Source organism: Pagrus pagrus (genome assembly GCF_965226575.1).
Source record: "Pagrus pagrus genome assembly, chromosome: 19".
NCBI lineage: Eukaryota > Metazoa > Chordata > Actinopteri > Spariformes > Sparidae > Pagrus > Pagrus pagrus.
Window position 1 is genome coordinate 25,244,256 of NC_140203.1, and position 26,591 is coordinate 25,270,846.

Consider the following 26,591-nt stretch of genomic DNA (forward strand, 5'->3'; position numbering starts at 1 on the left):
TGTAGGCTAATTGTGCACTGTAATCTGTAGATTACCACCAACTAACTACTGATTACTAACTAATGGGCTACATAGCCAGTACAAAAAGAGTGGGTGAGTCAGTCATGAAACACACACATTTGTTTCAATATGAGCAAATTCAATATAAATGTGTAGGGACAGTTTTATGTTAAACCTATCTGACGTGTGGACTTTGAATGGGGCAGTGTGATTCTCATGTAAAACACAGGAGGAAGAATGAAGGACCTGTGTCAGTGGACTGACTGCATCTAAAATGATGTATCTATTCATACAGTAACTTCATTGATTGTCCAGGTCCCCCGGATGAAATTATAGGAGCTCTTGTCCGCTGAGCTAGTATTGTCATAATCAGTTCTACTTCAGTTCTACTGCCAACGATTCATCACTCTGCACAAAGAATTGGATCCTCATCTACAGCTGCTTAATATAAGGCACGTCTTCAGAGTTGCCGTTATGAATAAGAAACACATAGCACTTTGGCATACCATGGATACAGGGATCTTACAAACCTTTTGGGGTACACATCAGAAAAACACTGACATACACTACAACTGTTTTCTCTGAGTATCATTCCCTGAGATGGGTCAACTGATCATTGAGTGAAAAGTTAGTGGAATTCTAATTTGCACTAAATAGGTTAAACATGGTTGCTTATGGGCTGAGCTGACCAGTGGAGGAGGATATGAATTGGTCCTTATTAGAGGGTCCTGTCTGAATTTGAGAGATGTAAGATAGTCAAGCATGTTTCTGTGGGAAACATGAGTTGTTTGCAATTCTTACCATGCTCTGAAATTGTTTTGTTGATCAATGATTTTTACTGAATCAGGTAATGTAATGGTTCTAAAGTCTCTCCTTTTATTTTCCAGTCCCTACCTTGGTGCTTTTACTCACAGTTCTGCTCCCTGGTCACAAGAGGGTAGCACTGACACACAATTACAAAGCTACACGTTAAGTGTCAGCAATAAGCCACTTGGAATGCATATTTTCTCGACATAACTGGAACAGCCTAATAACCTCTTGATGAGGTGATCGACGATAACCGTTCACATTTCAGATTCCTTTGAATCATTGTTCCCAATTTGAAAACATGCAGAAAACAGACCACACTTCAGGTTTTTCATTACAAACACTTTTGGGTACCAAGAGGTTTATGGCACAGAGGCGTAAGATGTATCAGTCAGTGTTAAAAAAAATAAAATGAAAAACTCACTGACTCACTGATTTTATTTCTTGTAGTGAAAGCTGGGGAAGGCATTTTTTGGCATCACTGGGCATACATTCCATTATACCCTTTGGGCATGTTGTAATTCAAGTTGTCAGAGAGAAAAGTAGACTTCTGCACCTCCATGGTTCTGTTTTAGGCTTCAGAAAATCTAGCTTGTGACTGGAGTCTTTGGCCAATCACAGGTTGTTTCAGACAAAGGGCATTTCTACTGACTGTGCTACTACAAATGCAGATGTGGATGCCTCAGTACCTTATCATGGCATACATGCCATGATACAAGCGAGGTGAGGACAGTCAGCACACAGATAAGCTTCCTTGGAATGGTTTCTGCTAGTTTGTGCAGAAATTCTTTGGTTGTGCAAACCAGCTGTTTCATCAGCTGTCCAGGGGGCTGGTCTCAGATGATAATGCAGGTGAGGAGGCTGGATGTGAAGGTCCTGGGCAGGAATATGCACCACTAAACCACAACAAAGTGACATGATAAGGCATACAGTTAGGTAGCTAATCTTGAGGCCCTACATGTATGCAAATCTGCAAGGGACAATGTCATATTCCAGTCTAGGAATGTCAAACACAATGCAGGGAGATTGGTAGAAAACAAGCAGCAACCTCTGGAGCTACATGTTTTTGCTTGTACAGTAATAATCCGGCTGATCTACTCTAGAACTGTCCAGATGCACTCAGGACATTTTTGGAGAAGGGCCCTCTACTCGGACATCTACACCACTCTCTGAAGCATGTAAATTCAGATTTGTGAATGTTACAGTTAAACCTGGTTACTAATTAAATTATTGTTATTAAATTGTTATTGAATTATAGTATTGTTAAATTTAAATACAAAAACGTAAACATGTTATCTTCCATGTTTTTCTCTTTTCTTGGTAAGAGTGCTCTCAACAACTCCCCCTGACCAAAGAGGAGAGCGGAAATAAGAAAACACTGGCAGTCCCAGAAATCAACGGTTACAGAGAAAATAAGGGAAAATCATGGATACAAACATTAATAAGAGAAAATGTGTTGGTATATCACTTCTTGCATGAGGCCTAATGTTGATAATTGAGGCTCCCAGTAGTTTTCAATTAACATCATTTGATGGTTCAGTGGTTGGTAAAACATTGTGCAGATTTAAGATTTTACTGAATAAATAAAAGTCTTAATAAATTCTACCAAACTTTTACTTGTGCTAGTCTTGACACATTTTGGATGCATACAGTGTTGGTTTTAGTCTCAGTTATAGTTTATGGCCAACTTTGTGGACCTGCTGTGTTTTTATTTTTTGACACCACTGGAATTGTACATCCAACCAGGCAAAACCACAATATGAACGGAAATGATTGGGACCTTCAAGAAGACATCTGAATTACTACATGAATTCATTATTAGATCATAGGTCCTATGTTGTCGACAAACCCCAAGTTTAAATTTAGATTCAAATCCTTTATTATTACAGTTTATCTTTTGCTTATATGATGATTTCATGAAATAAATAAAGCCCCACACACAATGGAAACTAGTATGCAGGGTCGTAGCTACCTTTGAGGACACTGAGGTCATGTCCTTGCTAATTTTTTCTGGGTCTTTGATATCTTGATACATATATTTGGTAACGCTTTATTATGTCTGTCATATCATTGAAATAAACAATCATATATAATACAAAATGCAAATATGCAAAACCCTAATATTTAATTAAACTTTAATTAATAGTAATTTCACTGTTAACAACCAATGAAATTCTTTATAAACTATTTATTAGCAATTTCTAATGTTTCTAGAAAAGTTGCAATTGATGTTCATAATACTGTGTAAATGGTTAATAAATACGGCGTAGTTCATTTATAAACATTATTTGGATGGCCATTATAGAGTTGCAGCTGAAGCTTCTAAAATTTACAATTGCTTAATGAATGTTTTATGAGCCATTTCATTGTTTCTTTAAAGGGAAATTGCTTAAATAAACCTACTAAACTGTAAATTTACCATTGATTAATGAAGGTTATTATAAAGTGTTACCCATGTAAATTAGTTCATTTTAGCAAAGAAATAAGTTTAATCAATTTAAGTCAAAATTAGCCATTTTGTTACTTATCTTCTTTGTTTTCTGTCTGAATTTGAGTCCAATTTTCATGTATCTGCGGGCTCTGATATTATTTCCAAAATGCAGAGAAATGCACAGATTTATGCTTTAGTCTTCAAAATGTTGTTGATAGATGGTGGGGGTTGGGGGCATGACCTCAGTATTTCTAAAATCCTGGCTATGGCCCTGCTAGTATGTATGATTATAAAAATAGGTTGCTGGTCATCTGGTGTTCTTTTGCCAACCTTATGCATTTACAGTGTTTTATGAAGTTAACCGTGCACTAATCACTGATTAGCAAGTGATTATACAATACAATGCTCATTTTCGTGCTATGGCCCCTTAAAAAGGTTAATCTGCACCTACCTACATATAGTCAAGCGTTTCTCTGATTAATACAGACATTTTTTATGGAGAACAGACATCAGCATGAAATGTTGCAAATAATGTTGAATTACTTTCTATTTGTCCGAAAACTAAATCGACTTTTATTCTGAAGAAATGGCACCGGAAGTGAAACTAGGCTGCTACCGTTAGACTGAGCACAGTAGACTGTATTGAGTTGCAGTTGTATTATGATTTTGTCACAGTGCATTATTCCTCATGAAATTAGTAACTGTCACTGCTGGGAGTATGTACGGATAAAATGGGACAATGCGGACATTTCTTTTTCTCATCGAATGTGACTTCTAAAGGTGGGACGCCGTTATGAACTGACTACTGTGGGAGGCTAACCAGAGCCAGCTAACGTTACCCTATGAAAGCTTCAGTGATGTTAGCCTATACAGGCTTACGAGCTAAGTAGATATAAGCTATGCCACTTGCACTGACATTCGTTGTTAAATGCATTTACAGTCTGAATGCCAAGTACATACCTTGTTGCTACTTTTAGGTGAGGTGAGGTGAACGCTAGTTTAGCTAATAGTGGAGTTTTAAGTTAGCAAGTTATCGAAGTTAAGGATGGCGAGCTACGCTAGGGAACACAATAGCTAAATCAGCTAGCTAACGTCAAAGCTACTGGGAGTCATCACTAGTTACCCAGGTTGGTCGGTGTAGGTATTTAAGAATATTGCCATGCAAAGAAGTACCACTTCTTGCGTTAGATAAGCTATTCATGAAACTGTCCACATATAATGGTTTGTTTCAAGTGAAGCAAACTTGACAACCTGACGTTACTACAGCTCAGCATTAGCTGCAGTTAGCATCAGTCGGGGAAGCACTTTGCAGGAACTGACTCTTAGAAATGGACGGGAATCCCCGACACAGTGAGCTACATAAGATATGATTGTACAGATGTGTTGCTGTGTATCTGGTGTTTGTTTGCTAACGTTAGATGAAGTCCTAGCACAACTGTGTGCCACAGCATGCTGCTTTTGACATGCTAACTTGGGTATCTCAGTCATGCTAATATGCAGCCCTGGGATGGGATTGTTTTGCCCTTGCTCATAGATCTCACCTCCGTGTTGAAGTTAACAACAGCGTTGTGTTCACAGTGTAAATACTAAGGCCAGTCAAACCAATGTTTTGTAAAAGAATATTTGTTTACTGGTCAATACAAGTGTCAAAAGAACATCCTCTTAGGGAGTCAATGACAAAACGTGAATGTTTCACCATCATTGTTTTGACTATCGAGTGGCTCCTGGCTAGTGATGCTATCTAATAGTATAAAACACTACTACTGCTAATAATAATAATAATAATAATAATAATAATAATGTATCAAATACTAAATCTAAATATGTTGTAACATGTTGAATGGCAGATGATTTATGAAGTGTGTGGATTTATGAACAGACTACTCCCCGCCATTCATAATGATCTAGTACAGATTTACACTTTATGGCATAAAGGTTCATATAAATGTTCAGACTCTAGGCTGGCTGTTCATAGGGCTGTGTTACCCACATTGGGCAAATTGAAAATCTATGAAGCCTACAGAAAGTAAGAAACTTGCGGAGCCAATGCCAACTCAAATGCATGTTGTCATTAAAGTGAAAGGGGGACATACCAAATACTACGATATTCTGAAATCCATGGATGTTTTTTCAAAGATTCAACTCTTCACTTAACTGTTAAGCTGTTATCATTTGTGATGGGGGAAAAAAAACTGTATTACATTCAAATCAAATGTAAAATCAAAGTATCTTAGCTAGTTTTCTCAGACTTTTGGATCCTACTACTATATGCTTTTGATGTTTAAATATGCTGTTGACCACCAAATTACATTTATTCCTTGGCTTGATTTTTTTTACCCCTACCATAGATTAATGATCAGGTTATGCTCGAACAGAACTCTGTACAAGGTGTTGTCTGGCCAGTCTGAAATCAAAAGTGTATTACCTGATCAGAATGGCTACATATGAAAACAGAATGAAAAGCTGATCGTAATAGAGAGGGGGCAGCATCATTGTTGCACATGTTGGAAGGCATTTCATAGTGCTGCACTTGAAGCTACAGAAACAGTCCTTCCTTAGATGTCAAATCAGAGTGATGGTTGCATGAAAAGGTCCCTACTACATGTTTCTAACACGCCAAACTGAAGTTATGCCCCATCATAAGTAACTAGGCTTTAAACCATTTAGAATCATTTAGCTAATGCTCAAGCTTAACTCACCATTTCCAGCCTGCATCATATAATAACTGTTATCCCACTTTGAACAGGTACTGGCACCTTCCCTGCCCTGGGTCAGAGAGAATAAGCAAGAATAGAAGATGGAAAAGATGAGTGCTCTCCACTTGTCATCAGCGACTATCTTAACACTCTCAGAGAGAGACTGAAAGGAGGTGAAAGCGATTATCTGGCATACATGCAAGAGAGTAAAACAAAACATCCAAGCTATAAGCCACACTTAATAAAGCAGAGGAAATGGCTTTCTTGGACAATCCAGCTATTATTCTGGCCCACATCAGACAGTCTCATGTGACCAGTGATGATACAGGAATGTGTGAGATGGTACTAATAGACCAGGATGTGGATCTAGAGAAGTGCCAGCTGGCTCTGGTGCCCGGCAGCAGCTGTGGGTCAACAGGGTCGGGCTCCCTGAGCGAGGGGGGCAGCAGCGTCACGGACAATCATGCCTGTGACCTCTCCCAGTCCATGGACATCACCTCCAGCTGGGACTTTGGCATCCGTCGGCGCTCTAACACAGGTAGGCACATCTCCAGGCTTTGGCTGGTTAGCAGGGCAGGCTTTCTGTCGGGCACACTTGTCATTGTGGTTGGGGCAGTCAGAAAGCCTGTTCTGCTGTTGTTTTCATGGGGGCTTGTGTGTCTAATCTGGGCCAGTGATCGAGTGATGCTGAAGTCAAATTGTGGGCTTAAGAAGGTTATTGCCGCATAACTGGAAAGCGTGGGGATAGACTGCAGTTCACCGTGATCATTTTATAATTGCTATGCACCGACTGAGATGCAACTGAGCCTACAATGACAATAAAGCATTCTATTCTATTCTATGAGGTGAGTAGCAGTAAGGATGGGAATCAAGAATTGGTTCCAAATTATCGGATCCACCACAATCATATGCCTCTAAGTTTCTTAATTTCTGGTATCGGCATGTTTGCACAGTGCAAAACAATGCTTTCAAACTGATGCATCTATACTCAAAATATTACATAGACTTATAAAGAACATGTATGTCATGGCAGCTTTCAGTTTCAGTGAGTTCTACAGCTCTCATTTTTATGCCTCCGCACTGGCCATAGTGATCTGTTCGTTCTTGTGAACGTGTTATCTCAAGAAGTAGTTTGTGTTCCACTCATTCATCACAGAAAACTGAGAGCTGTAGAAATCATTGGAACTGAAGACTGCCATGATAAACATGTTCTTCTTTACAAGTGGATGTAAACTTTTGACCACGACTGTATGCAGCTGGAAACTTGCAACAAGAAGGAGTCATGGTAGAGAGAAAATAAATTTGTGAATCGTGGCCAATCGTGGCTTCAATTCACAAATAAAGATAACAGTGCTAGTTGTGATTATGGTTGTTCAGATACCGACACCAGTATTGACAAAATGCTTTTGATACAGCCTTAAATACTGGATCGGGTATTAGCAATCTGTTACCATGGAGTGTTTATTTGATCTGCTGTCTGCTGTACATTTTATCGGCTTCACCCACAAGGTTTGATTGCATTCCTACGGACAATTCTACACCATAAGGAAGAGATGTAGGGATGTTTTTTTCCCCCAGCAGAGCTAAAGCAGTTGTCGACAGAGGCAACCAGATTACACAGAATTTTTGATGACCGGAAATGAATCGATTAGTTAGATTTCTCCTGAACAGAGAAGTAACACATTTTGTGTGAAAGATAGCGAATTCATCTATTTTGGTTATTATTTGTTTACTGAGAAAATATCCATTCCCCCATATTTATGCGGCTGCCAATTTCCTGTGGATTCACAGTCAGGTTGGGAAGGCGAAATGCCTTACAGCTGTGTTCCAGGTGGCACATAGTAGAAACATGGGGAATCTAACAAATCGTCATCATTTCACAGCTTCCTGGCTGATGAGCAACTAAAAAGGTAATGGATAGTTCAAATCCAAATGGACATCAGGCCATATATTTTTTTAAGTGACACAACATATTTGATAACTAGGGATGTAACGAAATACTCATTTTGCAATATTGCGAAACCGTCGTGGGACTGTGACGAAACCTACCAACCTATCACGTGGTCATTTTGCTCTCAAAGCTCATGGATCTAACACGGGAAATCAGTATGGATGGATTTTCCTCTGTCCGCTTGTCATTGCATTTTTCTGTTTGAACAGCAGAGGTCGCAGTCATACTGCTCAAGAAGACAGACTCTTCTCAGATATAGCAGCTCATCCGTGTACATTGCTCTTATGTCGTGTGGCGCCCCCTTTTTGGCAAAAACAGACCCTCTACTTTGAGTACTCATGACCAGTCAAATAGCATAAAATAAGAATACCGTATGGATTTTTATGATGGCCAGACAAAGTAGAGGAATAGTGGATGATGAGTGTCCTTTCAGTCCCAGTCTCCATCAAAGTGGATGAACCTGACACACAACTACCTTATTGAATGTCCAGGTCATCTATCATCTTTTCTGTCATTAAGACACTTTATTTTGCTGTTTTAAAATCTGTCCTATGTGACTTTTTTGTAAACTAATTACATTGCTGTAGTGAAGCAGAACCACTGTCTCTGTTCTGACATTTTCCATTTGTGCTTAATTACGCAACTGTTTACTACGAGCTGAGAGGAGGTGAAAACAGGTCGGTTTTCAGTGTGACATTTGAGCTTCCAACTCTGAGCTTGATGTCAGAAGAAAATGGCTGCTGTGTGAATGTGTTCCATTGACACATCATTTTTTATAATATGCAGCAAGTAGATCTTTCCTTTTTTGAAGAATGTCCGAATTCTTCACCTGGTGTTCTTGTGTAAGCCCCTTAAATTGCCAGGTTTGGTGTCTTAGTCAACATCAAATCATCAAATGAGTGTACTGTGTTTTAAGCTGGGATGTGGTGTGTAATATGACGTGTTGTAAAATTGTGTTCAGTGAGCTTGAATCAAAGGAAAAGCTACATTTAGGTGTTTTATTTGGAAGGTAAATGTGGTTTTGGTGAAAGAGGGAGTCCAAAGGTAGACAGCAGTTTCCTTTTGGCTCTCTTGACTTTTGTAGTCAGTTTGGTGGAGTGCTGGTAGTGGTTCTGGGTTTTGGGTAGAAAGCTGAAATCCTCTGAGCCTTTCAGACTTGAGATTGAGCACTGACATGTGGTGGCTGTCTCATCAGGAGTCCAACAAGACAGCCGAGAGAAACCTGGGGCTGCTGGTAAGATAAGAGGGATGAACAAAAAACATTTTCACAAAGTATACCAGTTTTAATTGATGTTGTTCTTTGTGTGTATACTGTACAAATGTGTGTATGTCACTGTCTTTATAGAGGTGGGTCATATCCATCAAATAATCACATGGCAGAGAGTCAGTGTGTCCTTTTCTTCTCATATTGCTCACACTGGCCCAGTGAAATTTACTCTACATTTAAATAGAAGTGTATAGTGTCCTGGTATTTCCATGGTGTGGTTTTTGTGCTGATGAATTTTTCTCTTTCAACACTACGTATGCATGTGACTGAATATAAAAGTTGTTGTTTCCTTTCAGCCCAAAGACTTGAGAGGTTAAGGAAGGAACGGCAGAACCAAATCAAGTGTAAAAACATTCAGTGGAAAGAGAGGTCATCCTCCCAATCAGGTAGCGTTTCTTACTATTTTTGAAATACACATTAAACTAAATTTAAAAAAGCAAAGTTTTACCTGTTACTTACTTACACATACCTTTTTAATGTTTCTTTTTGTAGTGATTTTTTTTAGCTTTAATCTGAGTAAAAAAGCTTCTGAGGAATCTGAATGCTCAAATTATTTTCTATGATATTTTATAAAATATTAATTAAACCACAATAATACAAAGATGGGTTTTCATTCCAAGATAGGAAATGTATAGACTTGTGAAATAAAAGATGCTTCGTGATGATAACAGCAGCGTCATTTGATATCAGAGTTGTAAGACTCTTTGTTCTCGCCGCCTAGCAGTCACGTGGTTCATGGAGCTCTCAATAGTTTCAAACAGCACTAGTTACAGACAGCGCTGTTGCCCAAAAACATGGGGACAGTTTTGAAATACTATTTATTTGTTAGACTTTATGTTTAATATAATGTTTTTAATCATCTGATGGGAATCATATAACCTAACCTTGCTGTTAATTCGATCACAGAAAACAGCCATCTAGTCAGTGTTTGTGTCAAAAACGAAAAAACTGAAATTGGTGAATAAACTTGTATAATCCAATGTCCAATCGAATTCTGTTATGTTAAATTTAGGATGGAAGGGAGGTGTTCCCATAATGCTAAGTACTGTGCAACAGTGTAAAGTAACTGAACATTTACTTCAGTTCTGTACTTACAGTTTTGAGGTAGCCTACCTGCACTTTACTTTAGTATTTCCATGTTTTGCTCCTTTCCACTCCGGTACATTTCAGAAGCATATAGGCTGTTGTACTTTCGCTGTTGTCACTTTGCGACTACATTTATGATAACTTACTTTGCACATTCAGATTAAAGTGTAATAAAAAAAATGATGTAATATTTTTAATATTAAGAATGAGATGATCACAATGACTGATAGATGATTCACAAGACAGCCAGCAGTATACATAGTAAACTGCTTCTCCTTTGCCATCTGCACCATTAATGTACATATTAAACAATGTTTATAATTCATCTACATACATTATGAAATCAGCCATGGTACTTTTACTTCAATTCTCAGGACTTTTACTTTAAACAGTATTTCTACACTGTAGTATTGTTACTCTTGCTAAATGAAAAGATCTGAGGACTTCTTCCACCACTGATTAACAGAATGCATACATTCATGTTTTTCTTGTGCTTCTGTGGTCAGACGTTTGGTCAATAGTGGAAAATAAACAAGCTGGCTATGTAAAAAAAAAAAACATTGTGTAGATTTATGGCAGGTCAGGTAATGCACTAAAATGTCAACAAAATCCAGTCATTTCATCATGTTACCAGCCAGCGTGCTTGGGAAACATGGAAAATGAATGGGGTTCAGTGCTGGAACTATTCAATGTTTGGAACTATCGACTGCCCCATGACACGCTTCACTTCCACATGCTCCATTTCCAACAGGAGTCTATGGGAATGTCGCAACTCATTTAATGACTGCTGCTGTGCTGGATAACAGCAGAAAGAAAAAAAGTAATTGCTGTGTTCATTGTACTTCAAAATAACCCAGTGTTTGTTGCATGTTGTTCTGCTCAATGTCCAGTGGAGGATCTGGGGTCCCTGTTTGAAAAACGGGACTTTAAAGACAGGCCGCGGACAACAGGTACCAAGTCCACCCTTTCACTGCGACTGGAGCAGTGTCCCCAGCAGCTCAACAACCCCTTCAATGAGTACTCCAAATTTGATGGCAAGGTGAATTATTCCACAATTTGTATTATCTCTTTGATAATGATGTATGATGTATTTTTTAAACTAATTTCAAACTAATGGTTTGAAATGAGTCACAGTCGTTTGCAACTGCAGCCAACCCGTGACGAGCAGCCTTCTCCCCCTCAAATTGATACTGAACTCATGTCTGTGCAGGAAACCTGAAAGAAAGACATTTCTGATACTCGGTGTATTCAGATCTCAGTACTTTAATTGTTTGTAACCAAATTAGTGGAGCCACTTTGTTAGCAGTGATTCTCTGATAGAAGGCTACTGCGTGGATTGAGACAAGCGTGTTATTAGTTGAAGGCACACCTTCACGCCAGTAGCGCAATTGTGGTGGCCCCGGGACGTTTGTAGTGGATCCTTTGGGTCCTGTATGTTGGGGGGTGGGGCCTCTATGGATTGGACTTGGTCCACCACATTCCACAGATGTTCGATTGGATTTGGATCAGGGGAATTTGGAGGCCTGATCAAGGCTCTTGGGCTCTTTGTTGTGTTCCTTGGGCTGTCTCTGCTCATTGTCCTACTGGAGGGCACTGCCACCGGGGAGTACTATTGCCATGAGGCAGTGTACTTAGTCCACAACAGTGTTTGGATGGGTGGTGTGTGTCAAAAAGCATCCACATGAATGACATGCCATGCTTAATGTGTCCCTATCTATACCTTTATTCTCTCTCTATTTAGCGTTTTTCTGTGCATGTGGTACTCACTATCTCTTTACCTTTTAGGGCCACATTGGCACAACGGCTACAAAAAAGATAGACGTCTACCTCTCGATGCAGATGGCTCAGGAGAAAGTACATCCAATGACAGTAGTGACGATCGCCAATGCCCGTGTCCACGACCTCATTGGGCTCATTTGTTGGCAGTACACAAGTGAAGGACGGGAACCTAAACTCAAGTGAGTACAAACACATTTCAACGCCAGTTTCACTGAATGCCAGTTTCACTGAATGCCAGTTTCCATCTAATAAACTCTTCTCTCTCCTCACTTGTCTGTCACATCTCACCACAGTGAGAATGTGAACGCCTACTGCCTCCACATTGCTGAGGATGATGGCGAGGTTGACACTGACTTTCCTCCACTGGACTCCAATGAGCCAATCCACAAGTTTGGTTTCAGCACTCTGGCGCTGGTGGAGAAATACTCTTCACCTGGCATTGCTTCCAGACAGTCGCTGTTTGTCAGAATGTAAGCAGGCTCATAATCATCAATGTGAAGGGAAGATGTAAATATTGTTTATATCATCATTTTCCCAGGCATGCAGTAACATATAACTGCACCATCTGCACTGTTATGTACGCTGTGTTTATACTGTATGTACTAAGTTTGCAAAGAGTTACTGATATCAGGGCTGAAATAATATTTCACAGGCTCTGAATAGGCCTAGTGGTCTAATAATCATATACTGCCGACCTTTATCACTGTGACTGGCACATGAAAATGTGTTGTAGCTACCAAACATTTTCATAGTATAGTCTTTCTATTATCAGAATGTGAACTGTGTGTGGAGATACAAACCAATCATAGGGCTTCAGACAAAGTGATGTTCAGAAACTGGCAAGATAGCAGTGACGAGGTGACGAGGTGGTGCAGTAGCGGCTTCAGGGAAAAAGACTCAGCAACTGAGACACAGAATGTCCCCCAAATTCTATCCGATTTATTTTATTTATTTTTTTCTTAATTCTTTCTTACAGTTTACACATATGTTTTCTGTTTGTTTGAAATCTCTTAGATTTGAAGTTTAATTGAATGTTTGAAATAAATGTAATCATTTATTTAATCAACATTTTTATGGTGGCTTTGTTATGCCACGAGTAACCAAAAACTATAGACTATATAAAGCAACGAACCATCCTTTTGATTTTTCAGCCCCCAAAATCCTGACTGGAGCACCTTTAGTTGTCCATGTTGGTGTAGTAATAGTTGAGAGAAGGTTTTTGAAGATGGAGCATTGTCAGTGGCTGTTTCAAGCCCATTGAAAGAGGTCGAGATGGACCCTCCTCATGTCAAGGCACTGTCAGGGCCCAATGTTATTCACTTCACGTTAGTCCTTGAAGCTGATAGGTGTATTGTTTTTCTTACATCCTGTTTAGGGGACTCAAAATCCAGCTTACAAAATATCCCATTTACTTACTTTGTGGCACATTTTCTAAGTTAGTTAGTCAAAGTCAAAGCTACACAGAGTAGATTGAATATTCATAACACACCGGATCAGGATTACACTCCCAGCTTGCTCCCAGCAACACAAAAGAGAGATTCCATTATTTTTAATTTACTGTGGGCCCACATGTCTAGGTCTGAGGTGAAGAAGGCATTAGGAAGAACTTGTCTGAAGTTCTACTGTACCAGGTCCAGTGGAGGGTTGTTTACCACATTTTATTTGTCTGGATAATTGAGAACAATCTCCAGGTAGAGGCATCCTTAACCATCTCTGCTTTCTTCCATTTTAGAAACGCTGCTCATGGTTTCTCTCTAATCCCTGTGGACAGTTTGAAGGTAACTATGAAGGAAATTCTCCAGAAAGCACTCAAGAAGAGAAAAGGCTCACAGAAAGGCTCAGGTAATGCCACTTTTATGGCACACTCTTTGTAATGTACACATGTAAGCTATAGACAGACCAGACATGTGTGATGTCTTCTTTATCAACCAGTAAGTCCATGTTGTCTTTATGGGTCTTTGACTCTCTCTCATCTATCATTTGTGGCTTTAGGTACACTCTTGTGCACTATGGACTACAAGTTCATTTTAGTTCTAATGGACACCTCTTAGGGTTTTGCAATGTCTACGAGATTGGTATATGACTGTGATGTCCACAGTGAAACACTGTGATGGGTGATGACTTTGTTTATGGGCGGGTGGGTTTACTATGTATTTCTGTATATAAGGTTGTGTGTCCCCTCAGAGTTGCCATAAGTAAATGGACTTGTCTATTGCGCTTTTCCAGGATACTGACCGCTCAAAGCGCTTTACAACAGCTGTCACATTCACTCATTCACACACACATTCATACACTGATGGCAGAGGCTACCATGCTAGGTGCCAACTGCACATCAGGAGCAATTTGAGGGTCAGTATCTTGCTCAAGGATGCTGCAACGTGCAGACAGGGGAGCCAGTGATTCGAACCAGTGACTTTCCGATTACTCGACGACTCACTCTACCTCCTGAGCTGCAGCCGCCCTTAAAGATAATATTAATATATTGATATATTAATAATGCAGGGGTTCCTCACCAGCTCACCACTTAAAGGAATAGTTCACTCTAGAACGAAATTCAGTCATTATCGACTCACCCTCATGCTGATGGGAAGTCCGGTGTAGTTTCTTATTCCTCAAAGTGCAGCTGGAGATCCGCGGGGGTACCCTCCAGCAGCAATAATCCATATAATGGGCGTAAATGGTGTCCGAGACGAAAAGGTCCATAAAACTACACAAAAACTTTGTAATATTCCTCCATGCTGCTCGTCCGCTGCACTCCAAGTGTCCTGAAGTGGCGACATCCAGAGTTTACTTGAAAAGACGTCATTTAGTAAATTTTTCTAGCCTAAACAGTCACTATGCTACATTTGCCTGGAGGCACGCTCCTGCGTGCACGCAAGTCTCCCTCACGGCCGCTTGCACTACGGAAGCCGCACTAGACAAGATCAACAAGAACTTGCGATAGATACACACTGGTATTATAGTATAGTATAGGCAAATATAGTATAGGGACTGTTTAGGCTATACAAATAATAAAATAATAATAATATATTAAGATATAATATATTATAATATATTACAATATAATGTAAAGTATGGTGTACTAATACTACAAAAAATAAAACTGATCATTATTAATATCATGAATGCAATGATGGAAAAAATCTAGTCCCTAGTGTCTTATGGTAGAAATCTGTTCTATGACTGCTAAACCAAGTGATGGATTTATAAACTGTGTTCAACTAAGCATAGAGATAAAAATACTGGATGTGAAACATATATAGGGGAGCACTCAGTCAAGTCGCAGTCATTGGAACAAGTAGACTTCAGTTATGGATCTGACCTTCAGAATAAAAGAATGATGGGCTAGGTAGTGTTAATGTGATGTCATTTGTTATGTATACCAGCTTTAGTACAGACTAATGGTTGGTTTCAGAGAAAATGTTTCACTAATTAAACCATAATACTTTTTTCTCTGTGTGCTGCACATGATGGAATAAAAGTCAGCCACTTAATGCTTTGTATTGTATGACCCTCTTGGGCTCTGTATAATCCACTACAAGATCAGCTTGGGTCATTTGTAAAGCATGTTATTCAATGTTTGCCTGCAGCTGGAAAACATTGGTAAAAAAAAATACCTAAAGATATAGTGCCAATATAGTATCATGCCCTGGCAGAAACAAGGAAGAAAGGAGCAGACCCGCCTGACTGAAAGAGGCTGTGAAATATGATGTGCTTGAAGGCTGCAGGGGAATATAAAACGATGTGGGCTGTGCCAGTGGATAAGGGAGCACTGAATGGTGCTTGTGCTTAGTATCAGGCTGTGGTGACATCTCGGCTGCTGTGTTTGAACTGCAAATGAGGTGCCAGAGCTCAGGGGAAATGAGTGTGAGTGGCTAATGTTTGTACAGTTCATATTTTGTGTAGGCCTTTGCTCATGTCTACTTGATAGAATATGGACTGTGGGATGTTGAAAGAACTAAACTAAACTAAAAAAAAAAGTATGAATTTACTGATGTACACTGTATAATTTATTTGAGAACAAAGTGACGTAACAACGATCAGCGGAAACCAAAATCATCAACCCACTGAGGGCTGGATTCAAAATCACACCAAAAATCAAAGTAAAAAATGGAAATAACAGGCTGATCCTACTTGCATGAATTTTATCATGGCAACTCATAATGTGACTCAGTAGTGTGTATGGCCCCATGCATGCCTGTATGCACTCCAAACAACGTCTGGGCATGCTCCTGATGAGTCGGGATGGTGTCCTGGAGGATCTCCTCCCAGACCTGGATCAAGGCATCAGAGAGCTCCTGGACAGTCTGTGGCGGTACTTGGCAGCGTTGGATGCACTGATACATAACGTCCCATAGGTGCTCAATTGGATTTAGGTCAGAGGAACGAGAGGGCCAGTTGATGGCATCAGTGCCTTTGTCATCCAGGAACTGCATACACATGCTGTCCACATGAGGCAGGGCGTTGTCCTGCACCAGGAGGAACCCAGGGCCCACAGGGCTGTGAGCAATGGTGCCATTAGAGGACGTCGGGCCCTCATGCCACCCTCATGGAGTCTGTCTCTAACAGTTTGTTCAGAAACATGCACACCAGAAGCTCTCTGGCACTGTCCAGCTCTCCTCGTGTAAAGGCTGGTCTCCTGGTATCTCCTGGTATGCTCTTGAGACTGTGTTGAGAGATACAGCAAACCGTCTTGTGACTGCACATATGAAGTGCATTGATTTCTGTATAGAAAGCAAATCAAAGCAGCAGACTTGTGACATTTGCTAAAGTTGTGTAATCTGGTTAACAATGAGTCAAAGTTTCATATCAGTCTGCACTTGAAGGAAACACACGTATTCTGTGCATGCCAAATTAATGTTGATGTAAATGTAGTCAGTTACAGCAATAAATCCCTTAGTGCGTGCTGTATTGACAGAGAAACAGAGAAAGCTAGGGAGATTAACAAAAAACAAAAAGTAAAATGATGCTTTCTGCTTTGACTGAGTCCTCAGTCAGTCCATTTTCATTCATCATCCGTAACCGCTTATTCTTTGCAAAGTCAAAAATGAATAACAATGATAATAATTTACACAAGATTGATGATAGTCTACCAATGATTTCTCATGCAATGGTTGTAGACCAGGTTTAATATACAACACAATGTTATAGAACATATGTAGTATGGGGTCCCTGCTCCATCTCTCTATCAGCTACAGGGACCTTGGTCTGAAAAATGTTGAGGACCCCTGCAATATATGTATGTGTGCTTGTTACCTGATGCTAGCGTGGAAATGCATTGTGTTTAATATGTCTGCCCAGTTTAAATGTTTAAAATGTTTATTTCAACAAGTGTAAAAGTGTAGTATACAAAGTAATTTGAACATGCTGACATAACTAAAAAGAAGTCAGACAGGTGGACAGACACAAGCAGTTAGGCGATAAGGACTTTGTAGCTTCACCAAGAAATAGAGCTGTCCTTCCACCCACCTAAAACTTTGAACTCGAGAAGCTAAGGTTTGTTGCTGTCTGTCTTCATTTGTCTCAAACAGGACCCATGTATCGTCTGGAGAAGCAGACAGAGCCCAACGTTGCAGTAGACCTGGACGCGACACTGGAGACACAGAGCACCCTGGAGTTTTGCCTAGTCAGAGAAAACAGTGAGTAATCCCAGTAGGTCAGTTGGGTTATTCTGCCACCACATGCATGATTCCACAGCTGGTTCTGCTACAGCACCTTCACTTCACCTCTTAGCCTACATGAGTTGTACATATAACTGTTTAAACAGTGTTTTCACACCTTATGATAGTTTCATGGTTTTGTCCATTCAGACATGAGATCACAATTTTTTCCCATGACTCTTAAATGTCCAGTGTGTAATATATCGAGTATTTAGCGACATCTAGCAGTGAGGTTCTAGATTGCAACACTCCCTAGTTCACCCCACCCTTTCTGAATACATTGAAGAAGCTTCAGAAGCTACAGTGGCCCTCATGGACAAGAAACACATTTTCTAAATATGGACTCTTTCACAACAGAGTAGAGTATTTCTACTAATTCAAGTGATGAGGTGAAGATGTATTTAGTTGTTTAGTCTATGAAACTATAGGATATAATCAAAAAAAAAAAAAAAAATACTTAGGAACATACAAAGAAATTATGTAGACTGTCAAAAGTAGTCACAGAATTTATCAACTCTGTAATGAGCAGACTTCTCCTCAGTTTATCTGTCACACTAAGTCATTACTTTGGCTGTCTTTGACACACTCCCAGCTCTAAATATCTTAGTTATCACTCCATATGTTGTCTCACTGCAACAGACAAGGAATACATCTAAATAAATCTTGCTAGTGCTACGTTACCACCAGCTCTCTGAGAGGCACAAACGGAGGCTACAGTGTACTAATATTTAACGTTATACATGCCGGCATGTGTTTTCAGTGAAACTAATGAACTGCTAATATACATTGTGCGTTATTTAGGTTGTGCACCATTAGCAGTGGGGTGAATATTTATTACAGTTGGTTGTAATCTTCAAAGTTACACCGGTCCACTACCGGTCCAGCAGAGAGCAGGACACTTCGGTGTCAATCTGCAAACATTTCTCTTTCATCACAGATTTCCATCTGAGAAAGGCAACTCCATTGTTTATTATTGTTTTATGCCGCCGCTTGTCCCGATCTCGTTTAGCTTTTTGGAGTTTGCGTTTCTTCGGCAACGATTCACTCTCCTCTGATTTTTCTTGTACAAAATTAGTATGATCATCCATCCTTTATCAGATTGTGGTTTCAAACTTCTCATAGTGGGTGGGTGGGTGGAAGCACAAGGGAAATTTTACTGTTGCAGTAGCAATTCACATAAATCACACAACTCACAATAACACAATACAAAAAACAGAGACAGGAATGGTAAAAATAACACAAAAGTTACAAATACATACACCTACCATACTGTGACATTAAAAGGGGACAGATAGAATAAAAGATTTGACTGATAAAAGCAGGAAAGTTTAGCAGGAAACAGCAGCCACACGCTCTTCTTCTTCGTTTTCCAACCTGGTCATTTTTGGCAGCAGCGCAAAAGGCCCTCACTAGTGCCAGGTTTGTCCGCCGTTCTGGGCTACTGTAGAAACATGGCGCGGCAACATGGTGACCTCCATGGACGGAGACCCGCTCCCTTTAGATATAAGGTCAAGAAAACACAACAACTCTTATTTTCAGGTGATTATACACTGAGTAAAACATCCTTATGAATATTATATTACATTTCTGCCAAGTCTGTACTGCTTGATGCCACTACATATGACACACTGTCCCTTTTAAGTAACGAAAAATATTTATTGCAGTCCATATTGTCTTCATGCAAAAAGTAAAAATAAAATGGTCATTAACTACTGGTAAAAAACACTCTGCTTTTTATTTAAACAGCAACTGAATAATTTGCTAAACTGAAGAATACTCAACTAAGTCTGCCAACCCCTCTTTAGAAAACTTTGGATGTTGATCGTTTCCTGAGTGTTAACAAGGAACCTAAAATATAAGGAAGGGTCATTGCGTCACCGAATTCTGCTTTGGGGCCAGACTGTCGTTGTATTGAAGTCAATGCAACATAACATACTACTTCGTATGACTTCTGATGTAGAAAATCCTCCAGAAAAGGAAAGCACACACTTCAGAGGGTATGTTAACCACTGATTCTCCCTCAAAGATTGACAGGGCTGATAATATTGTGATCAAACGAGGCAGGTCCGACTGATAAACAGTAGCTAGATGCAGCCTGTGCCACAATACCATTAATTTCCACCTCCACCAGGTATGAGCCTGCTGCAGCCCCAACTGATCCTCAAGAATCCCCCAAAGATCCTCAATTTAATGATAAAATCATTATTAATGAAAAATCTCAGGTGGTTTTTCAAATTTACGTTAGTTTTGGTTGCAAAGTAAAGTAACTGCTTTTGACTGTCTGTATCTAGTTCCACAGAAGAGCCTGCGATATGGTTTCTTTTTCTTGTTTCTGTTGTCTCTGATGGAATATATTTATTTATATCGATGACCTGTCCCCCCTCTTCCAGTGTACAGTTCATCAAACTGGAGTAATGTACACTTTGTCATGTGTCGCTGCAGCTTAAGAAAAGTTAGGTGCATTTGTTTTGATGGAATGAAACAAATGCACCACTATCACTAATATAAACATGGCATATTGATTGTCACATAAAAATTAAACTGCATAGAGGGCTGAATCGAGAATGTTTATAGATCTTGGTATTAAATCAAGATCTAAGTTTATATTGTTTTGGGTTTTTTAAAATTGTTTTTTCCTTCTGTTTCCAGGCTCCAGGGGCGAGGAGAGCTCAGAGGAAGACCCTCCCATTGACATCACAACAGTCCAAGACATGTTGAGCAGTCACCACTATAAGTCCTTCAAGATCAGTATGATCCACAAGCTGCGCTTCACCACCGATGTCCAGCTAGGTACATGCTGCTAGCTGTTAGCTGTAAAACTCATACATGTTTTCATTTTTCTCCAGCAGCCTTATTTATAAAAATTGTCTTATATTTACACTTGAACTTAGTCTCAGTGTCACCTCTGACAGTGTTCTCCGTTTGATTCATAAAAGATGCTGAGCATTTGAATACCTTGCTTAAGCAGATTCTAATAAACCCATTTGTAATTTAGACACCTGTGATCTGTAAATCTCAAATCAACTTATACTGACAGCACCTACCTTGTGATTTATCCTTCTATAATGCCGCACAAATGAGGGTTTATTCAGGAACAGCTATTAAGCAAAAGAGAAAATTAAAGTTTTCGAAAGACAAGATCACAGCAATGGTGGGGGAGACTGAAGCCAGGCAACAGGTTGCCTGTTATCTGACTGGTCAAGTAGCCAGTGACCTCACCCTACTGTATGTGTTGTCTGAATGGTCAGTCACGTACGGTTGGTCCAACCTGCATTAGTTAACCCATTTACTGGTTGTATTTGAGACCTTTTTGAAGAGAAGAGATGAAACTATGATAAATCTCCTGTGGTTGACTGTACACTACTTTATGTGATTAGTCGCTCACTACTGAAATGTAGTTGTTGTAGGATGCCCCAATGGCTACGTACATAATATGTTAACTTGGCACAATGTAGTGATGCTGAAAAAGGCTAAAGCTAACAGTTACCAGTTACCAGGTAAAAAGTCAAAATAGGCCTGAGGGTCAGCACCTCTTAGTCTGAGGCCAAGCTTCTCAGTTGGGGGATAAACTCCTGCCACAAGCAAAGGAGCTTAAGTACCTTGGGGTCTTGTTCATGAGTGATGGGAAAGTGGAGCATGAGATGGACAGGCGGTTTGTTGCGGCATCAGCAGTACTGTGGGCATTGTGCCGGACCCTAGTGATGAAGAGGAAGCTGAGCCGGAAGGCAAAGCTTTCGATATACCATTCCTTAAATCACCAAAGTGATTGTGTCACCCAGTGTACAAACATTTACAGCTGCTTCTATCTGGATCAAACAGTCATAACATGCAAATACACTTTGTCTGTGGTAATAGCAAAAGAAAGTCTTGTGATCAAGCATGATAATTACGTGAGTATAGGCAATACCCATAGTCCAACAGGTAGTGATAATTGTGTATGAAATCTGTTCGTGTATGAAATCTGAACTGACATACAACTTCTTTCTTCAGGCATTTCAGGAGAGAAAGTGGAGATTGATCCTGTCACCAATCAGAAGGCCAGTACAAAGTTCTGGATTCGACAGAAACCCATCTCTATCGACTCAGACCACCTCTGTGCCTGTGACCTTGTAGAGGAGAGAAGCCCCAGTGAGTGGACCAGTGACTTAGTTTTATCATCTGTACATGATATTCACAGTACAGGCCACATCGCTGATGCAGTCAGTTTTTCTGTTTGCACACATCCACATACTAGCACAGGGTCCAATGAGAGCTACATTAGGACAAATGCTACAAACAAGAACAAGTTGAAATACAAAAACATCAAACCATAAGTCCTGTTGAACTTTAAACTTAATCATTTTCTCATTTTCAGAAGACCTATAATGAATTAATTATTGAACCAAACTTCATGAATGTTTTTGTGACAAAGTAGTTTGTGTTCCACTCGTTCAGCACAGAAAACTGAGAGCTGTAGAAATCACTGGAACTGAAGACTGCCATGATAAACATGTTCTTTACAAGATTGAAAATTTTTTACTTCATTTCCATAAAAAATTAGTTTTAATGTGTTGTTACGCTCGACCTAGGGAGCCGAGCCTAACATAAATAACCGACACCCAACACGGTGCAAATTAGGTGACTCAAAACAATTTATTTACAGCACGAGTAATAAGTGCAATAATAATAAGCTCAGGCCTAAAACAACAAACAAAACACAGATCTAAACTCCGGGGTCTGAATCTATCTAAGCCCTAAAAACGAAAAGAAACAAAAGACAAGTGCTGAACCTAACTCCCTAACCTAATCAAAAAACAGGAGAAAACTGACGTAAAGAAAAAGGCAGCTCACCTCTACTGCTTCCCTAACCTCAAACACTCTTGCTCTGGTTTTACCCAGAGCACACGCACACTCACAGACACTCTCGCACTCGGGCTCACAAACACACTCTAACGAATGACTAATTTCACAGTACAAAGGATGCTATCTAAGTTTGGTAGATGCCGGCACAATAGCGATCCACCCCATCCTCTGGCACTGGCTCTTATAGTCCCCGCTTCCTGGAACAGCCAATCCCTCGCTGCCACAGCAGGGATGCGTAACCAATGACGTGCGGGAGCCACGCGATCCTCTGGGGAGACAGGAGCTCTCACTCTGTGTACAAAAAGAAACAAAAAACACACACACCTACACACCTACTAACGAATAACGGCGCGAGCCGTAACGTGTCCAGATGGCTTTTCTTTTTGGGTCAATTTAGAAATTTCATATCCTGCAGCTATCTGGGATTTGCATCTGACCTGCATTTGTATAGCGCTTTTCAGTCTACTGACCATCACATTCACACACTGATAGAAGGTGCAACATGCTCATCAGGAGCAATTTGGGGTTCAGTATCTTGCTCAGGTATACATTGACATGCAGCCAGGAGAATCAAACCAGTGACCTTCCGATAACGGGACGACCTGCTCTACCTCCTGAGCTACAGCCGCTCTGCAGATGTGCAGAAAGGGAGAGACAGGCTGATTGGTACGTCTTTTCTGTTGTCTGTTTCTGTCTCATTAAACATGCTTTCCCTCTGTGTCTTACAGGTCACGCTATATTTAAGCTCACTTATCTCAGCAACCATGACTACAAGCCCCTCTACTTTGAGTCTGATGCTGCTACTGTCAATGAAATAGTGCTTAAGGTGAGTTCTGGCTGATGTCTGTGAGTGGCCACTTTCTCTTTTCTTAGGATGAAGTTCTAACAATTTAGACTTAGTCTGGGTATGAAAATCATGTCTAGCTCATAAATACACCTGCGCAGAGTTTCTCCATCTGAATGTCCCGAGAGATTTCAATGTCCCGGACAAACAGGAGAAATTCCTCTTAAATATTGTATGTATTCATTTACAGCCTTTGTTAGTTTGTTTGTCAAAGTGGTTTCATCAATGAGATAGAAAAGCATCACACATGCATATTAGAGGAATGAGATAAATACACTTTATAATAACATGATGAAAAAAGACACTCAGTATGTGATGCAGGGGTTATCTACCCAGAGATTATTGTAAAGAAACATTGTGATTAGTTCTATTCAAAATATGACATATTTTATATTTTGTACATATTATAAATTATTCATTATCTGTTAATACACAAGTGGCAGGAGGAGTTGTGTTTTTGACACATTAATAGACACTTGATTCAAAACAAACTGAAACGTCCTTCTGTCTGCTTACAACAGCATAGTGGTTCAGAGTGTGACACCGTGATGGAGATCATTATGATGATTTGATGTCTTTGTTATTTTATTATGTCTGTGGTGAAAGCCTAAAGCTGTGCGTTTCATTTGAATATTTTTACACATATAATGTTTTATTTTGTTTGTTTGTTTGTTTTTTCAGGTCAACTATATCCTAGAGTCTCGGGCCAGCACCTCTCGGGCTGATTACTTTGCCCAGAAGCAACGGAAACTGAGCCGCCGGACCAGCTTCAGTTTCCAGAAGGAGAAAAAGACTGGCCAGTAGACAGACTGAAGCTGCTTTACCACCTGTCTGTCTGTACATGTACAGACAGATGCATAAACGAGGCCTGACCGTCCCATACATTGGGACTAAAGGCTAAACAGAAGTGGAGGCTCACAGGAGAGTCAAGTAGGAGGAGATGAGAGGAAAAGAGTGACAAGCAGGAAATGGACCAGGAAGACCCGGAAGGCTCCTTATTGTTTCTCTATACAAAGGCAAAGACTTGCTGGGGGGAACAGAGTTTTGGCTGACAAGTCATCGTCAGTTCCTGTTCGTTCACTGCCTCTGAATTTAAGCTCTATCCTTCAGGATGGATTTGTACAGCTTCAACCAGTTGGTTATGTACACCCAACAAACAAATCAAAGCTACATGCTAAATATTTGCTTCTGTCCTCCATCTTTATGAGATTTAACACAACAAAATGAAAAGAAAAGTTTCACATTTTTAATGTAATGTACATAAACATTTTACATTCAGGAGATGAAATTATTATGATATAGAAATAAAATAGCTCAGTTTGGATTTTTGTAACATACTCCTCTGCCTTGAATCCAGATAGCAAATCCTTAACATCATCTACACTCAGTTGCCAGTTCATTAGGTGCATCTAGTTACAACTAATTAAGTCTAATACAACAGAGTTGAAGGTTAATTTATTTGTCATATTACAACACTGGGTTGTACAATGAAATGAAATTGTAGTCCCTTTATACTACACAGGGATCTATTTTATATGGTGGAGTGTTGATGAATTGGGAAGTCTCACAGTCTGAGGGAAGAAGCTGCTCTGTAGTCTGGTGGTACAGCAGCAGATACTTCTGTATCTGTTGTCAGATGGCAGCAGGGTGAACAGACTGTTGCTGGGTGGGTGTTGTCTTTTAGTATCTTTGGGCTCTGTGCAGACAGCTCACTTCACATTCTTGCAATAAATGACCAGTTCTTGTTGAAACCATATTTGAAAGGTGTTGAATCAACCGTTTGTTTGTTTTGTCAAAATGTATGAGTTATGCTGCCATTTCTGTTCATTAGCCTAGGGCTGCAACTAATGGTTATTTTCATCACTGATTCATCTGTTTTTGATTGTGATTATTTTCTCGATTAATCGATTAGTTTTTTGGTCTATAAAAAGTCAGTCTACCACAAAGTCTAAGATGATGTCCTCAGATGTCTTGTTTTGTCCACATCCCAGAGATGTTCACTTTACTGTCATCGAAGAAACCTGAACATATTCAAATTTAAGAAGCTGGAATCAGAATTTTGACTTCTATTCTTGAAAACTACAACTACTTAATCAATCATCAAAATAGTTTGCAATTAATTTAATTGTTACCAACTAGATGAGTAGTGGATTAATTTCAGCAGCTCTAATTTAGCGTACCCTCAGTGATATGAACTGGGTAGACAAAATAGTAGACAGTGTAGATGAATCAACACCTCTAAAACATTCTCAACATCATAACTTTCATGAAGGTAGGATTTAATGCAAAGCTGCATTAGTTTTAGCAAGGCTTATCTAATAAACTGGCAACTGTGTATTAACAGTGTTGATGCAGGGTAGTTTGGAAGGGTCTGATTATGGCACATTTTTAGGATTTTAAACAAAATGATGCTTCATATGAAAGCGTTGAACAGACAGTGCCCACTAAGAGAAATGGTCAGTTTTCTCTTTGTGGATAAATCAACACACAGGGAGGTAACTCATAAGACCCAGTGGTTTGATCTGTGGACTCACAGCAGCTGCAGAATGAGCCAAAACGACATGGTGAGGAACAGATCTCAGTGGGTGTGTGACAGGTGGTCAGTGAGACCGAAGATAGAACTTATCCGTAAGACATTTGAATGCCTTGGTTATACAGTATGTTGTATTTATCTTTTCTTCCTGCTTACAGCCGTGCTCTTTCTTGTTCAGCAGTGAACCTGACAGTGACTGTAGAAAAACATGGCTACCATCTGTGTCATCACTCACTAAGTGAGGCTCAGAGTTTTGTTTCACACCTTTGCACCATTTTGAAGCTAGAAAATCCACAATTGGGCAGAAGTGACTTAAAGCCTTAAAGGTACCCTGTGGAGTTTTTTTTTTTTTTTAAATCACCAATAGTATCACACGAGGAAATGTAGCAATTCTCGACACTGCCAGGTATTCAACATGCAAGTGAACAATGCAGGACTGGAAATGTTCAGAACCTACTTTGTGAATGATGAAACAAAGATGCAGAGAGACAGAAAGCCTGAAGCTCACAAGTGTGTTTGCATGGAGTAAATCTTGTATGTATCCTGCTCTGATTGGCCAGTTAGTTTCTTACTTGCCACCAAACTGGCACGACAAAGTAGTTTTTGGCCAGGCCATTTGTTTTCACACGTCAGTTTTATGCTTGTTTAAGTTCTATCGCAGAGGATTGTCTGAATAAAACGGAACCTTTCTCGTG

At 39.8% G+C, this 26,591-nt stretch overlaps 1 protein-coding gene across 3 annotated transcripts; it reads left to right on the top strand.

Moving 5' to 3' along the window:
- Positions 1-3,836: 3,836 nt before the first annotated feature.
- On the top strand, positions 3,837-26,591 carry mapkap1 (MAPK associated protein 1). Of its 3 annotated transcripts, none has more exons than XM_084382373.1 (12): positions 3,837-4,018; positions 5,985-6,472; positions 9,449-9,538; positions 11,129-11,277; positions 12,024-12,196; positions 12,311-12,487; positions 13,750-13,859; positions 17,549-17,656; positions 20,327-20,467; positions 21,668-21,805; positions 23,248-23,345; positions 24,045-26,591. In XM_084382373.1, exons 2-12 carry the CDS (start codon positions 6,190-6,192, stop codon positions 24,165-24,167), a joined length of 1,590 nt encoding a protein of 529 aa, XP_084238499.1. In that variant the 5' UTR covers positions 3,837-4,018; positions 5,985-6,189; the 3' UTR covers positions 24,168-26,591. The 3 variants fall into 3 exon arrangements, with proteins under 3 accessions (XP_084238499.1, XP_084238500.1, XP_084238501.1); XM_084382374.1 differs by lacking the exon at positions 3,837-4,018 and adding an exon at positions 4,047-4,365; XM_084382375.1 differs by lacking the exon at positions 3,837-4,018 and adding an exon at positions 4,444-4,588.